The 16,541-nt window shown below is 40.5% G+C and overlaps 2 protein-coding genes across 4 annotated transcripts in view; both read right to left on the reverse strand.

Annotated features, from left to right (window-relative positions):
* Positions 1-696: 696 nt before the first annotated feature.
* otos2 (otospiralin 2) lies at positions 697-2,911 on the reverse strand. Of its 2 annotated transcripts, none has more exons than XM_071491490.1 (5): positions 2,838-2,911; positions 2,609-2,731; positions 1,668-1,724; positions 1,304-1,378; positions 697-1,175 (listed from the first exon to the last, which is right to left on the reverse strand). In XM_071491490.1, exons 2-5 carry the CDS (start codon positions 2,613-2,615, stop codon positions 949-951), a joined length of 366 nt encoding a protein of 121 aa, XP_071347591.1. In that variant the 5' UTR covers positions 2,616-2,731; positions 2,838-2,911; the 3' UTR covers positions 697-948. The 2 variants fall into 2 exon arrangements, with proteins under 2 accessions (XP_071347591.1, XP_071346770.1); XM_071490669.1 differs by having other exon boundaries at positions 1,668-1,737.
* Positions 2,912-8,468: 5,557 nt separating this feature from the next.
* LOC139621246 (cytoplasmic protein NCK2-like) overlaps positions 8,469-16,541 on the reverse strand; it is a 34,987-nt gene continuing 26,914 nt past the window's right edge. For both annotated transcript variants that reach the window (XM_071477549.1, XM_071477553.1), the window contains 2 exons: positions 11,642-12,417; positions 8,469-10,690 (listed from right to left, as the gene is read on the reverse strand). In XM_071477549.1, coding sequence (XP_071333650.1) covers positions 10,496-10,690; positions 11,642-12,417 — 971 coding nt within the window. In that variant the 3' untranslated portion in view covers positions 8,469-10,495. The remainder of the gene's footprint in view (positions 10,691-11,641; positions 12,418-16,541) is intronic.

A 16,541-nucleotide genomic window follows, 5' to 3' on the forward strand; every position in this document is an offset into this window, starting at 1 on the left:
CAGACACACACATACACACACACACACACACACACACACACTGATCATTCAAGTATCCCTCAGGTGCCATTTGTAACTTTCAGACAGGGAGTAGATTGGAGTAAGAGAGGAGAATGATATCCAGGGATGAAAGACATGAAGGGCAGACAGGACAAATAGTTTTTGACAGGATGAAGAATTTCATAGCCATAAAACCATCATCTAATATCCAGTTTGATCTCGCCTGTCCAAACGTACCGCACAATGTGCTGGAAAGAACTGTGAAGCTACTGGATATGTTGATGCAATGACTCTGTTTCAGTCACGAAGCTTTCTTTTTATTTGCCCACAAATCCATGAAATGAGCATCTCAGAGTCCGGGCATTTCTGGACAAAGATGAAGCAGAACAAAGTAATCCTCTCATATGTTTGAGTGTGTGTTTGTTGTCCAGGGAATTAGGAACTGGAACATTGTAAGATCATAAATATACATATACATACAACTTTGTTCCAAAACACAATTTTCTCTTGTTCATTCACTCTGGTCGAACTCTGCTTCCATCTTCCCTTCTCTCTTGTCTTCACACTTCAATTGACAGAGTGTTGTGACCTGAGATGGATTTACTTTAGTGTCTGACACTTCTGCACACAGATGACCCACAAAAACTCAGACAAAAACTCTTCACTCAAAAGACAAATCCAAACTGAAAACCAGGCCATGATAAAAGCCTTTTATTACCTAAAACATGTGCAGATGGCAATTTTTGAACTGTAATTTTCCACCTAATCCCAATGTTTTCTTTGGGGTCCTGGAAATGGAAAAAAAAAAAGATAAAATCTTGTTTTTAGGAATATGTTAAGGGTGACAGCACCACTATCAATCATCTGAGCTGTAAACATGATTACGCATATTAAAGGTGACTTCTACCCGCCCTCAGTCTCTTATCAGGACCCTGTCTCTCCTCTGCCTCACTCCTCAAGCTGAGGATCAGCCTCGGGAGTGTCGTAGCCCAGCTCCCTGCCGATTGGAAAGTGAGCCCAGAAGGTGCGAGCCAGGTCCTGCATCCCATCGTGAGCTGCCTGAGCTCGTAGCTCCTCCAGCCATCCGAAAAAGTCTGACGACCACAAGCCCCAGTAGGGTAGGCTTCGTTTCTCCCTCTCCTGCCTCCCACCAGCTGCCTCGCTCTCCCCTGCTCCTGGCGAAGAAGACAGAGACAGAGGGAGGTGTGAACATTATTTCACACTTTGCCTGTCATTCAAGAATGACTGTATATCACAATGTCAAGTCCGTTCATGTCATGTCACATGTGAGCTTCTGCCAAACCTGTAGGACACAGGAAGCCGAGCAGAAGAGAGCAGAGCAGAGCAGACACACACAGGGCACGCATGCTTTCAGGAACTGAAAAACAGAAAGCAAACGGCTTGACTTGTAAAAAAAAAAAAAAAAAAAAAAAAAAAAAAGTCTTTCTGTGTAACAAGAGAAATTTGTCCATCAGTGAATTTGGGCATGAACAGAACATCTTAGTAACATTTGCATCAAAAGATCACAGTGCAGGGCTCTGGAGAACAGCAAGTTCTTCAGAAACTGGAAAAATTCAAGATAACTCTACGTATCTACAAGGAAGAAAAAAAGCCTATGTGTGTTCATATCAACTCTGCTTCATCAGAGATCATCAGTGTTGTCCTACCTGATCGGCCGCAGATTGGTTGAGATCCTGTCCTCTGGCCTTCTCCCTCCGTCTGATCTGAGGATGACGACTAGATCACGGTTAGAAAAAGAGGAGAAGGCAGACATGTTTGCTTTTCACATTTTGCCTCTTTACACCTGCCTGTGTCCAAACCCTCTTTCACACCTCTCTTGACCATTTGCTTTGTACAGGGGACTATAACGTCACATTTTCTAGCCATGAAGGTGAAATAAAGTGAGATGTCATTCCTGGGTCCTGCTGCTGCCCCTCCTTCTCATGTTGATACTAAAGAACCATTCATTATTTTCCTGCTACATATATAGTATGAGATGATCACTCTATTCTGCTTTATCTTTGTCCAGAAATGCTCTGACTTTCAGATGCTCATTTAATGGATTTGTAGATAAAAAATAAATAAATAAATAAATAAATAAATAAATAAAAGAAAGCTTTATACCTGAAACTGAGTCGTTGAGCACCTGAGGGAAACATGAGTGATCTGTGTGTGCGTGTGTGTTTCTACAAATAAGATAGATTTTCAGGCAAAAGATGTGTTAAGCTCAAATTCAGGAAATCTGTATGTGAATCTGAGAAATCCACAGACGTCTGTTTTCCCTTTAGTATTTTTCTTTTCCATCTGCAATGGAAACATGTGCCTGAGGACAGTGAGCTGCTGATAAGACTCACTGTAGGTAGACGTCAGAGACTCAGCCTCCTCTCTATACAGTATCTGGCCTTGAGGTGTACAGATTATAATGGATTTTTTTTTTTGCAAGGTTAATAGGAGTGAGAAAAGCAGACTGAAGAGTGAAAACATGGATGTAAGTGGATGAAAAGACACACACACACCAGACAATTTTCACACCTGGTATCCAGACAGACTGTACCAACATCCAGCCACAAGGTGTAAAGTTAGTCGACAGTTTTTGTTTTTTTTTTACCATCCATTTATCCGCTCTGTGGATGTTTGTTCGTCTCTGAGGACACTGGCAGAGAGAGAAGGGGTGATGGTCTCGGGTTGATGGTCAGAGAAACTCGACAAACTCGGCTACTGTCAACTGAACCTGGGAAAGTTTTAAAGATAAAGCAGATGTTATTGTCTTAGTCTCATCAAAGCCCACACAGAAACCAAGACAAACAACATCTCTCTCTCAGAAGTTTCTGACTGACTGTGGTACTCAGCATAAAGGCCATTTGTTCCTGCTGAAGACACTGTATTTTGTTTTTCCTACCCAAGGTACCTGAAGACCCGCCTCTACCTGCATCTCATTGGCTAGTACTTGGTTAGGTTCAGCTATGAAGAGTGATGATTGGTTAGGGTCAAGGTAAAAAAAAAAAAAAAAAAAAAAAAAATCAGGACAGGATAACAGCAGGTCTTCATCCACTTGGGGAAAAAATAATGTATTCAAGATGTAGAAGATGTAAATCTTTAAATCTACATTTTAAACACAAATGAGAGTAAAAATGTGCATGTGGGACTGACTGAAAATAATCCTCCATGTGATTTTTGTAGTGTTTGGACAACAACTGAAATCTGTGGCAGTGGTTTCCTTTTTGACTTAAAACACCTCAAATCAAGTGAGTGTCTACTCGTCTCTCCGTGTGAACGTGAGCTGTGAGCAGAACGACCAAAGTTTGATTTTTCCTTCTCAGATTGTTTAATCGCAACTATTTTGATAATTGATTAATCAATTTTTTAAGCAAAAATGACATTTAACATTTAATGGTTCGAGGTTCGAGGTGAGAATCTGCTGCTTTTCTTCCTCTTACATCATAGTAAATTTAATATCTTTGGGTTTTTGCGATGTTGGTTGAAGATATCACCTTGTGCTCTAGGACATTCTGTGCATTTGTCTTTGTTCTCTGATGTTTTATAATCCAAAAGATTCATTGATTAATGAAGAAAATAAGCCGGAGACAAATCAATAATGAAAACAATGGCTGCTGGCAGCCCTACAAAGAAATAAGCCTAGTCTACAGAGGAATAGGATTTTGTGAGATTTGTTCAAAATAAGAAAAATACAGAGCATCTCCAGCTTTATCCTTGGAGAACGAAGCAGTCTGAGATTGAGAAAAAATTTAGTATGTAAAAGTAAAGGAAAAGAGAACGTTAAATCATTTCCACTAGTATGCCTACTGGTAAGACCACGTTAATGTGAATGTGTGCTGCTGTTGAGCTTTTAACTGGTCTTGTTAGATGAGACTGTAATAAGGACTGAATAAGGTGGAGTGAGGTCTGGAAAGAAGAAGAAACCATTATCTTGTCAATACATCACTGCTTAAGTGAAAGCCAGGTTTGCAATTAATGCCCCTGTATTTACAAGGGCCTATATACCCCCACCTTCACAACTTAGTGTAATCTGTCAGCCATTTGAGCTTCTGATGGGCTTCAACATGATGTACTGTGCTTCTTGTGAATCAGGACTGTGCGTGCGTCACTCTTGTGCTCAATTGTGTTTTGATGTGATTTCAATAGAGTGCAGCTTCTCCATAATGAGGGAAAACACTGTGGTGGTAGGTGCAGGGAGGTGAAGGAGGAAGCAGTCATAGGAATGAAATGAAAGAACGGCAGGAGGAAATTGAATATTGTACCTCCAGTTTTACATTTCTGTTAAGGCGACTCAGTTGCAGCCTTCACAATGCAAACAAACAAGCAAATCCTGTTGTTATTTGGTGACTCCTCATAACAATCTAAGGATCTCAACGTCTACCAAAAAAATCATCTACTGTCCGAAAATCTTGGCTACAAGCTAAAAGTGATGGATTTTTGGCCACTTTGGTTCCTGGACTGTGAAGCCAAATCAATATTTTCTTTTTAGATATCATCTCTGCTGTTTTTGTCTCTCCTTGATCGGAGCATTTTAATTACTGCTGTGAGTGGATTTATCTAAGTGAAATTTACAGCTTGTGTTTACTGTTTCTAGTCTATAAAACTCAGTAGCCAATTAGCTTAGCTTAGCACAATGGCTAGAAAATGGGGGAAACAGCTAGGTTTAATCTGTTTAAAGGTAACAATCCGCATGCCAGCACTTCTAAATCTGACCAGTTACCACATTATATCTTGAATAAGCCACAAAACTCAAAGGGTCAACAAGTCCATCATAAAACCACACAATTTAAACAGGTGAGCTATACAAAAAAAAATCACCCCCATACAATTGTCATGAGGGGGTAAATTGGCTAGGCCTACAGAGACCAACACTGTTTCTTGTACGAGGATGTAAACATGTTTACTTCTGCTGTGAAGCATTTTAGCATGGAAACACTGATTTGCATTTGGAACCAGACTTAACAGGACACTCAAGGAACTGCAATTTTTGGCACATTCATGTTGACTTCATTTTTCATTGCCGGAGGTTGCTGCTTGGTTGAACATTTATATATCCTTCTTAGCTGTAATTGGTAATATTAGAATACATTCATGCTTATAGAAGCATATTGTAATACAATTTCAGACACCCCTAAAGTGGATCATACCATTTCTTAAGCTTGACATCAGTTGAACTTCTCCCCTAGTGTTGCCAACTTAGCGACTTTATCACTAAGGTAAATGACTTTTCAGACCCCTTTAGCAACAAAATGTGGCCGGTAACAAATCTAGCGACTTTTTGGACAAACCCTTTAACTGCTTTTCAGAGAGTCGCCAGCACTTATGTTAGCAAGATACTGTGAGGACTGTAACACTGTAAGTGCACTCTTAAGTTAATAACCATATTTCTAAGCATGTTGCACTATTATAGTTTGTCTATATTTGTTATTGGATGTCATAAATATATCTGAACATTACCACAAACAGAAAGATTTCTCTGACCTGAATTTAAAACTACTGTTTGTGTTATACCCCACATTAATGAAACACAGGCCTTTCCTGCTCTGCTGTGCTCTCTGGTTGCTTGTTGGCAGAGTTGGGTGGATCCTTTTCTCCAACCTGTAACATCTGTGCCAGATCTTTGAAAAGTATAAAAGACTGTTTATGTTGCCAGTCTCTCTCTCTTTTTTCGGCTCCCAGCATCATCCTCAAACTTTTGCCTGTCTTACACACTTCTGTGTGACTTCTTATCTTGTTGCCAGCCTTTACCCAGGAGGTTACAAATGGGGGTTTGTTCCAAAACAAACATTTTGAAATAACATCTTTTTTTTTTTTTCTTTTTTTGGTAAGCCAAACCCACATATTTAAAAGTAATAGGTCATTTTAGTTGGCATAGTTGTGACCACTTTGCAAAATGAGGGTTTGTATTATTTTCCAGGCATTTGGTTTGCTAAATTGTGTAATTTCCTTACTTCGTTATTTGCAAAGTTGAGAAGTAGTGGTTGAAGTTTGGTTTGTGCTGGTGCATTATGTGTAGACACCCAGCAGTTTCTAATGAATTAACATCTGTATTTGACTGTGGGTTGAGTTTAGGTAAGTTGGATGGGTAAATGAGGTTTACAGTGGGAGAGATTTCATACTGTTTGTGTTAATGTTCATCTTTGGATTTGTTTTGCCTCAAGTTTGTTTTGTGAAGGACCAGATGCCCTTTTGTTTGAAAATGTTGTTTAATCGGGGATTTGATCTTGATACAGACATTGTTGTCTCAAGCACTTCTCCCTGTTTAAAGGTGTTGTGGCCTCAGGGAGCTGACTGTGTCACAGATACTATTGTCTTGAACACTGCTGACCATATGACACAAATTACAACGCTGAATTTTCCAGATCACTTTTCTGTTTTTATAATCTTTCTGGGGGTGTGATCTACAGGATTAAACAAGATGTTGCTTGATTCTGTTGGCGCATGAAGTACAAGGTATTCTTCATTTTGATTTTTTTTTATTCAGTTTATTTCTTTTTCTGTTGACAGGGCAGCAATACTCTATAAAAAGGCAGATAATGAGCACTGCAAAAATGGGACCAGCATTGATTTATGGTAAAGTGAGTATACATACAATGTAATTTACTGACTCAAAAGTGTAAGTGACTCTTACATCTCTCTATTCACTGGCCTCAAGTCTCTTGCTTTGCTTGAATTTGGTTCCCTTTTAGTTCTTTTGTTTGTTTGTTTGTTTTTTGAGTCAAGTAAAATCAATCAGAGTGCAGATATTGAGTGCTCCCTATTGTTTCAGTTTCAGTTAAAACATTTTAATTTCATTTGAATTGAAATTGAATTTGGAAAATGCTGAATGAAGCACAATGTCTAAAATTCTCTTCTAAGTCTTATTTTTATTATAATTCATTTTGCTAGCCACAAAACTGACATGCCGAGTTCTCCAAGCTTTCAGCTTCTTTTTTAGGTGGTGATTAGTTGTCTGTGCTCTGAGTTCTATAGGAAAAAAGTTCATCTCATAAAAAATCTCATAATCCCATTGTCACTGAACTAAACTGAATTCCCTGGTAACCAACCAAACTGATGCTGTGCTTTTTTTTTTTTTTTTTTTTTTAAATATAAATATCTCTTGCAGGCTCTTAATGTGGATATGAAAATGTGAATGCTGTCAGGTGACAATGGAGGAAGACCAATACTGCCATCATGTGGAAACTTACCGGCACTGCCGCCCACATCTGATTGACAGGTTTCCAAGATTGAAATATTCTCTTCCCTATGGTTGAATACATTTTTTAATCGCCATTACAAGCATCACTGCCTGTGTTATTGTGCCATGTGGACACCTATCTGCATTTGGTCCAAAAGACAGTGTAATTGAACGTTTCCATCCAAAAGGTAATGCATTCATGTCACTCAAATATAGCAAAGCCACAGTACTGGGTATAATGTATGTTATCACACGCACCTAGAGATATGAAATCCAGACTGCAAGCTGCTAGGTGCCATCAAAGCTGAGGCAGATGGTGGTCTCAGCGTGACTGACACAGACACAAACACTCCTCTTAGGTGACCGCGAACCTCTTCCAGGTGTATGTACACCAGCTGACAGAGTAGAGGATAACTATTTGTCAGACAGGACTCAGTCGCCCTGAGGGGGCAGACTGAGTTTATACACAGGATTACAATAAATTCTCACATCATTCACTTAATTCAAAAGTACAAAAAGGTATTCACAGCATAGATTATGCTCTCAGAAGTAACTTTGATATACAGTACATTTATTTTTAAACAGCATTTGATGTTTTAGTTTGTTAGGGCCATGTTAAGCCATTTACATTATACTTTCTGCCAGGGTCTCATAGGGGTAATTCATAATGTGTGTAGTTTGTAATTTTGTTTTAATTAAGTAATGACTGGTAAGCCATTTGATATATAGTAAAAGTACAAATTAGGGACCTAATCAAAGCTCTACAGTTCTGAAATAAAGTTGTAAATTTTGTCTGCTCGACTGTAGATATCAACACAAAAATTTAACTTGTTATTCACAAGCTAAAGCACAATAATCATTTAGTTTCTCATCTGATCAAAATTCACAATATTGGCCAATTTTAATTCTACATTACAGATGTAAACAATCGATAAGTAGTAAAATCGGTCAGTTCAGGAGTTTTGGGTTGAAAAACAAGATTTGGATGACAGATACAGCTCAGATGGAGCGTGTCAGCTATTAATTGTTGCACTGTTCATTACCAATACTTCATCTGTGGCTCCTCCACATGTCAAGGTGTCCTTGAGTACAACAGTGAACCCTGAATTCCTCCTTATGCGTTTTGTATATAAAGAATAAAATGTAACACACTTAGAACAAAAGCATCTAATAAATGAATGTAACTTTATTGTTAAAATATTTTTACTTCAAGAGTTGGGCAACATGGTGCTCAGGCTCTTCTAATTAACCACTGGAATATCAAAGGAGATAACCAGACACACTTCAACACAAGTAATTTTAGTATTCTTCAAAAATTTTTATTGAACAAAAGTATTTCAATTCTCATCACGTTGTCGGTGATACAGTACCATAGTTGGATCTTAACGATTCATATATGCACCTCATCTTATTTTGAATATATACATACAGTGGAGACAAGAATTAAATAACAATGCTCAATAACATTCAGATATATCATATAAAAGCTGAGGACCCCATGATCAACACTTCCATTGGTAAACAAATGCACATAGCTAAAGAAAATAAACAGGAAAACGTTTGGTAGGACTAGAATTCTTTTCATTATAATCCAGATGACAGTATATTTGGTTTCTTGACAATGAAAGCTGACTGTTATTCAAAACTGACTCTTCGCTAAGCCCCGCCCCCTTCAGTTACTGTTGCTGCGACTGTCCAACGTTCCAGTCTTGCACTGTTTAAAACTGATTAGCAAGTTTTTACTAATTTTTTGAAACAGTCCTTAATTTCAGACATCAGTAGACAAAAAGAGGTTTCTCATTTATAGGTTCTTGGTTTTAGAAAAGACTTGTAAAAAAGATGCACTCTGACTAAATTCTTTATCTCTACATGTCTTGTACAGCCATTACTACAGTCCCCAGCTTGTCAGACCCGATTTGACCAGCTACAATTGGACAGTCGCTGTTCGGTAGGGGGGGGTTAGTGAACAGTCAGTAGCTGTTGTTGGACTGGTTTTGTGATTTAATAATCAATTATAATCAATCACTAAATTGTATAGATTTTTTTTGTGTAAACGACACTTTTCCTGCAAAGTTCACAAGATATATTTATCTTTGACAAATACTACATTAGAAGAAGTACTTTTTCTAACTGCATTCATTCACAGGAGCTGGGGCAGATCAAGTGTATTTACTCAAAAGTTTTACCAAGGAAGTTTTTTTTTTTTTTTTATTATTATTCTTCTTCAGTCAGTATCCTCACGTAGCTACAGACACATACTGGAGAACATGTTCAATGTGACACAATATAAAGCATGAGCATAGAGCTATGAATGAATGCCAAGTATAGTGAGTGCAGTGCAGACCTGGAGCCAGTATTATGGGTACAGGGTGGCACATTTGGTTACATTGATAAACATTCAAACTCTACAGGAATTCAGAGTTCTCCCCTATTGCATTAACCACTTCACTGCCTTTTAGAAGTACTACAGGAAGTATTGTATCCAGATTCTCAATAAGATCACTAACAATAACTGGGGCTGTGGAGACGGAAACAAGGAGGAATTTGAAAAAAGCAACTGAAGACACAAATTCAAATGGGGAGAGAAATCGTGTAGAGGAATGGTGAAAATTAGGAGAAAAAGGCAAGAGAGTGATTCTGGTCACTTGGTGAAGTCACTGTATGAAAGAGCAATGATTCAAACTTCCAGAGAGGAATTTAAATTAGCTTTGAGAAACAAAAAGTTAACTCAGGAATAAGCATTTTCAAAAAAAAACAACAACAAATGAGCAAAATAAAACAATGGCCAGCAATTTGACAGGACAACACTAGAGTAAGGTCCCCCAGAGGTCTGAGTCCTCTTTGAACTGTTAAATGTCTGTCCTTCTGTGTGGATTAAGAGCAATGGTGTAACCTACAATGTGCGTGGTAGTATATGGGCATTATGTATGACATCAGAAGGAGAGCTCAACCCCCAGCAAGGCCTCAGGCGTTCTGTTTGTAGCAGGTGTGGTCGCTGCACGTTAGCAGAATAGAGAGGCTTATTATGCACTGTGCTGCACATGAAGGACGGGGCTCGGTATGCGCTCTTAGTCTTGGGGTCGACTGCTGTAGGCTGTAGAGTTAGAAACAGTTTCACCTGGTCACCACTGAGGGTGACAGATAAAACCTAAAGGAGTGACCGAGGATCTGGATGTGGTACAGATGCCACAGCGACAGGGTTCAGAGCTAAGGCTTGAGTTAAGACAGTTAGGGAGTGGCGTTAGTATTATGTGTGTATAGTGTATGAGAGAGTGTGTGTTTGTGTGTGTGAGATCCAGTGTAGGTGTGAGGATGTGTGAATCACAGCAGCGCTTTGACCAGGTACAGCTTCTCTCCATGTTCGCTGGTAAAGATGGGGGCTTTCTTGTAGTGCTCCACTAGTTCATCCATGGAGTTGAACCTGCGCTGGCCGATACAGTACACCCCATCTGACTGCTGCACTTTAAAGTGCTTATTCTTGCCCACTGCCTTCAGAGACACAGAGAAATCACTGGGCTGGAAAATAAAGAGAGAAAGAGTTGTTGATACAGTTAGAAACATGAGAGTGTGACAGAAAAACACATACAATTCAATAAAAAAATTATTTAAAAATGCTTTACGCCAGCAGGTGGCAGTATATTCTCACATTTAAAAATCAGGGCCCATATGTATCAAACTGCTGCATTTTGGTCTTCAGTGATGGAAAAGTAAAAGTCCTTCACTTTTATTGCTAGTTCTAGTACTCTTGAGGCATTGAAGAGTAGACCCTTAATAACTGCAGCACCTTCTATGACATTTTAGTTTTTGAAGGAAAAAGTTGTATGATGCAAAACTTGTGATTCAAAATGTTTGTCTATTGTTAAGTCTATGTTAATTGGTTGATTATTTAATCAAAATAAAATTTATCAACTTTTTTATGTTTGAGTTTTTTTTTTTTAGAAAAATTCTAAAAAATCTCTGGCTCCAGCTTTTCCAATGTGAAAAATTGCTGCTTTTTTATTATATCATTGTAAACTGACTATACTTGGGCTTTAGCCAGTTGGTCGGACAAAACAGATCATATGATGTCCCATTGCACTGCAGGCAAAATGAATAATGGAGAAAAATTATCCCTAGTTAATTTATAAAAGAGCAATGTATAGGTTCAGTCTTTGTGGCTTATTGTCTGTTCCCGCTCTGATCATTCATGTCAACATCATCTGTTCACTTTAACGTTGCTGTTAAAGGTTACTCCCGAAGTCTGTTGTAGGAATGAGTCGGTTCATTAATGTGTAATATTCTTCACTTTTAGCAAAAACACTTAAACTTAAAACTTCTATTTCTTATAAAAGTAATAAATACTAGTCCAAACTCATTTCTAATTTTGGAAATATATTTCCAAACTCCATTATTCTTTCTGTTAGAATTTGTGTAATCTCTTCTTCCTTTTTCTCACAGCTCTGTCATGACTTCACCCCACAGACTCACCGATGACTCGCTGTCTCGTATGAGGAAGTCACCCTCCTCTCCCCTCTCGTTGAGTATACACTCAGCCTGGTGTCTGGTGATGTTGCCATAGTACCAGTCTCTCCCAGCGAACTTCCCTGAGCGTGCCGGTGCCACGAAGCGGTTCTGTGGGGAGCTCGACGTAGAGGAGGGCTGGCCGGGCCGCTCGTCCAGCACCGTCACATAGTTTTTAGGTACCAGGCCCACCATGCCACGTGAGTTCTTACACTTCCACCACTCTGGGTCGTTCTCAGGCTTCTCCACCACCTCCATGACCTCTCCCTTCTCAAAGTTCAGCTCCTCCTCTGTTACAGAGCTGAAGGGGTAGAGTGTTTGAACCAGGTGGAGCACTCCACCGCGGCCGCCTGCACGCCCGTTGGCCAACAAAGTCCCTTGGGAGCCTCCATGGTAGCCTCGCGAGGAATCTCCCTCTCCTCTGTCATCCGCTCCTCCGAGCTCCTCCTGGACATAATTGGAGGGAAACCAGCCCACACGACCGGCCTGGCTGCCCCGCCACCAGCCATCACTACACTTCTCCATCACAATGACCTTGGAGCCCTTGACCAGGGTCAGCTCGTCTTCCCTCTCTGCCATGTAGGCAAACTTAACCACAGCGGGGATGTTGAGGTCATAGATTCTCTCGGCAGCTCCTCCTCCCCCACCTCCACCCCCGCTGCCATTGGAGGGGTACTCTGTGTCTGAGCTTGGCGTTGGGGAAGCATCACGGGCGCTTGTCTTCCTCTTGGTTTTTCCCAAACCTACAGCATGAAGAGAAGCAGAAGAGAGTGGTGACAGATGGAAACAGATCAGCACAGGCTGTCTGCCTTTTTAACAGTTGTCACATTTTTGTCTTTATGTCTTTGGCCCATAAATTAACCTAACACTGCATCGTTTGATGTTTTTGGAAACTTTGGGACAATGCAACCTTGACATGTTATTACTTTGTTGTTTTTGTAGCTAATGTGCTAGCAAACAGTTGCACATCCAGCAGACAGATTAAATCAACATTCACTTGGAGTTGTGTTTGTGTTCAGCTGATGAGTCCAATATTCATCCTCCTTTCAGCTTCGTTTTGCTCTCCACTCATTTTTGAGGAAAATAAATGTTCCACTGATGCTCAGGAGCTAGTTGCTAAGTTTGTGTGTCTGCTGTTTGGTGCTGTGCAAGTTAGAAACAGTAACCCACTACCTTCTACCCACTGTGTCTGTAAACAACAATGACCACAACTATGAGAGTAAAGTTGGAAGCTGTAAAATCAAAACAAAGAGCTGAAAGATGCTAAATATAGCTCTATAGAGTGGAGTGGAACTGCAGAGCTGGGAAATAATTCTGTGGGTTCATCACTACAAGTGACCCCCTTCACACACAAGTAGTCATTTGATCCATTGTTAACATAAAAAAAAAATATTGATTATAGCAGCTTTAAGCTTTAGATACAATCCAAACACTTTTGAATGTTGGTAACAAAGTGAGAAGCTGTGATGACTGAAAGCAGGTTTTAGAAAGCAGGGAAAGGCCTGAGCTCCTCGGGGAGAGGAGGCCTAATTGAGGGGCCCTGAGAAACAAAAAAACTATTTTAGATGTAAAGGACACAGAATCTCATAATCTCTTATGGGAAACTTCAGTGGTTAAAGACAGATCGATACTCCAGATAACGGAATTAACACAGAGGTGCACACATTCACTCGCACTAGGAGCCCCTTTTACTCAAAACTGATTAGATCAAAGCTCATTATCTACTTGGTATTCTGTAGACACCATCTACACACCGTATACACATCTATACTAATCAAAAAGCTGAAAATAGGTGGTGCGGACAGGGAATGAAAAGTGGAGCAGGCACCATGGGCTTGATAATGACAGCCATAGCCAGGATCAAAGTCATCTCCTGTCTTACCTGTCTCCGACTTTCCCATTCATGTACTTTCAAAGACGAGACTTTAAACATGTGTTTCAACACTTCAATAAGACCTTAAGTTTCTAAAGTCTCTCAGCTGAACATAACCAAGGAGGTCTCCTGTTCAAATTCCTGCTGAAATAATAATGATACAATATGCGGTTGACAACATTTAAACCGTTTACTTGACAGTGAGGCTGGTGTCAGCATGTGCTCAAGTGTGCTACTAATGACTGAAGTGAAGTTCCCTGACAGCTAATCACCCAGTTTGTGCCACAGAGCCTGCTGAAATGCCACAGAAATGTCACTGCTGAGTAGTACATTTACATTGTTTGGAAAATTGTTGGGTTCACACTGGGTAGCATGAAACTTGTTGGCAGAAAGGAGAGGAGGAGGAAGAGAGCAGTGAAGAAAGACAAGGGGTCCCTTGGCAGCTGTTTCTCACACAAACAGTAGACCAAGCACATCAGAGACCACAGCTGACAAAAACGCCAAGAGAGGGACGAGCCAGGAATAACAAGCAGATCATGTTTATGGATAGCAGTGTGTATCCTCCATATCTGATCGCTGTGTGTATGTGTGAGAGGACTCGACATCTCCTGGCTGTAAGCCAAAGACAAAGGTTGACTCCTGGGCCTACTTCAGGTTGACTCCTGGGCCTACTTCAGGTAGTCCCTCAGGAAAAATAAAATAGACTGTCGCTGCCATGGGGTAGAGAGAAGAGACACACACTTCCTTTGAGCTACGCAAAAACACTTTAATGCACGCACACATACACACACCTTTCTTCTTCACTCATTTCCACTTCAAGGCGCTGGCCTGCTGGTTATAGCAGCAGCGGGCTATATTCTCTCCTCCCACACATTCACTCCCAACCTTCACCTACCTCTTCATCTTGTGGAAGGAGACGAGACTTTCAAGCCCAGAGGACTTCAACTCAGAGGGAAGTGAGTTGATGAAAGCCTCGATGACTGCGTGTTGCAGCATATTGCTTCACTCTCTGGCTTACAGTGGAGGGCAGTGTGGAGGTTACTGTATTAAATCCACACAATACCACACCACCCACCAGTCACATTTAAATGTGTGCAGTAAAGAAAAAAGCACAACCTGGCCCTTAAATGAAGCATTAGCACCGTGTCAGCGAGTGCTGTGATTTAAAAGAGAGCTCTGAGTGAATCAAAGCCCTTTAAATAAACCTAGCAGTGATGCTTTGTTCTCAATATTCTGCAAATGCCAGAAGCTCTTAATGCAACACTGTGTAAAACCAGTAAAACCTTGAGGAGACAAATGGAAACATTTGCCAGGGAACCCAGTGCTTAAATTGGAGTAAAAAACAGAGTTAGTACACAAAACCAGCAGCCTGCATAGCACGCCAATGCTTGTGCGGTAGTTGTGGGAACACATTTTACTATGGCGCCACCATGCTTTGAGTTAAATGCTCATATTATCATGCTAACATGCTCAGAATTGTAATGCTAATATTCTGATGTTTAGTGCTTCTCAGTTGTCCTGGGTTCACAATTTACCTCAGCTTGTTAGCATGCTAATATCTGCTAATTAGCACTAAACACAACGGTCAGCTGAGATTGATGGGAATGTCATTAGTTTTGCGGGTATTTGGTCATAAATACGTCTGAATCCTCGGGGGAGAATCAATCTAGCAGTTGAGTTCAGACTCTCAAAATCAGCATCATGGTACAATGCATATCTGTACAAAATCTTATGGCAATCTCTCAAATGGTTGTTGAGGTATCTTAGTCTGGACCAAAGTGGTGGACCAACCAAAAGCTTGGGTAGGGGTTCTGATGTGCAACAAAAAGGTCTCGTACTGGAGCCCAAAATGGTGTCGTGTGGTTTTATATCCTGTGTTCATCTAGACCATGAGGCCACCAGAACACTCCACAAATCCTCAATACCTGCCAGGCCCCGAATACACCTTTTACACACAGAGGATTTGGGAGGCTCTAGCAGAAAACTAAGCCCTTATTAGGAGCTTTCTGACTGGACTACTGTAGACCACATATTGTGCTTCATACAGCTGCATGTTTTTACCTCCTTTTGCAGCCTGTCTGAGCTGGAAATGGGGCTATTTGGCTGAACACTTGTGATAACTATGTTCATTAGAAAGCAGTGAGTAAAATGGACTGCAGGTATGCAATACTTGACATGGGGACAGGACTAAGTGCTTTACACAGCCTCACATTCACCTACGCACACTCACACACTGATGGCTGCAGCACTGCCATGTGAAAACTCAGGTGGACAGAAATCTAGTTTGCCAATGTGTTCTACCAATGAGTACTGGCCCAGTTTCAGCAATGAGTAGGACCTTTGCTGAATTCTTTCACCCATCACTGTTTTTATTTCCTGCGAGAAGAAACTGGGACACAAAGCAGCATGCAGCCATTTACAATTCAATTCTGCCTGGGCGGATGTCGATGAGACAACCACATTCAAACACAGCAAATGAGGAGGAAAAGCTGCAGATAACTCAGATTATCTGCAAGGTCTATAATTACAATGTTGACTTACTGAAGAACTGAAAAAGAGAGAAAAAGAGCCAGAGACTATAAAGGGGATGAAGCAATCACGTTCTCAGCCAATCAGATTCCCTATTCAAGTGTGTGAGTAAGTTCCATTAGCCCCTGACCTCACCTATTGCTCATCACCTCATCACGAAAATGTTCTCGCCTATTGGATTTACCCAGGCTTTTAACACTAAAGAGCTTCTGGCTGGAAGCAAACTACTTAGACTGAAATGGAACTAGGCCATAATGTTGTAGTCAATATGTAACACGGGGGTGGCAGAAGGGTAATCCATCATTTCAGTACAACCATTAGGCTGCTGATTTCTCCACTAATCAATCTACTGATGATAGAAAAGCAGAGACCTACAGTGACAGAGACGGGGTCTGATAGGAACAGTATTGAAGTAGGGGGATGATGGGGGAGATACATGTTGTCTCTGCACACAATGAACCCTGG

The sequence above is a fragment of the Trachinotus anak genome, unplaced genomic scaffold (genome assembly GCF_046630095.1).
Source record: "Trachinotus anak isolate AG129_WGS33_773 ecotype Australia unplaced genomic scaffold, CSIRO_AGI_Tana_v1 ptg000001l, whole genome shotgun sequence".
Taxonomy (NCBI): Eukaryota; Metazoa; Chordata; class Actinopteri; order Carangiformes; family Carangidae; genus Trachinotus; species Trachinotus anak.

Coding starts and splice junctions, on each gene's coding strand:
- otos2 (XM_071490669.1), bottom strand. Junction 1,379..1,667: donor ACCAATCTGCGGCCGATCAG/GTAGGACAACAC, acceptor TCTGTTTTTCAG/TTCCTGAAAGCATGCGTGCC. Junction 1,176..1,303: donor CGGCTTCCTGTGTCCTACAG/GTTTGGCAGAAG, acceptor CTTCTTCGCCAG/GAGCAGGGGAGAGCGAGGCA.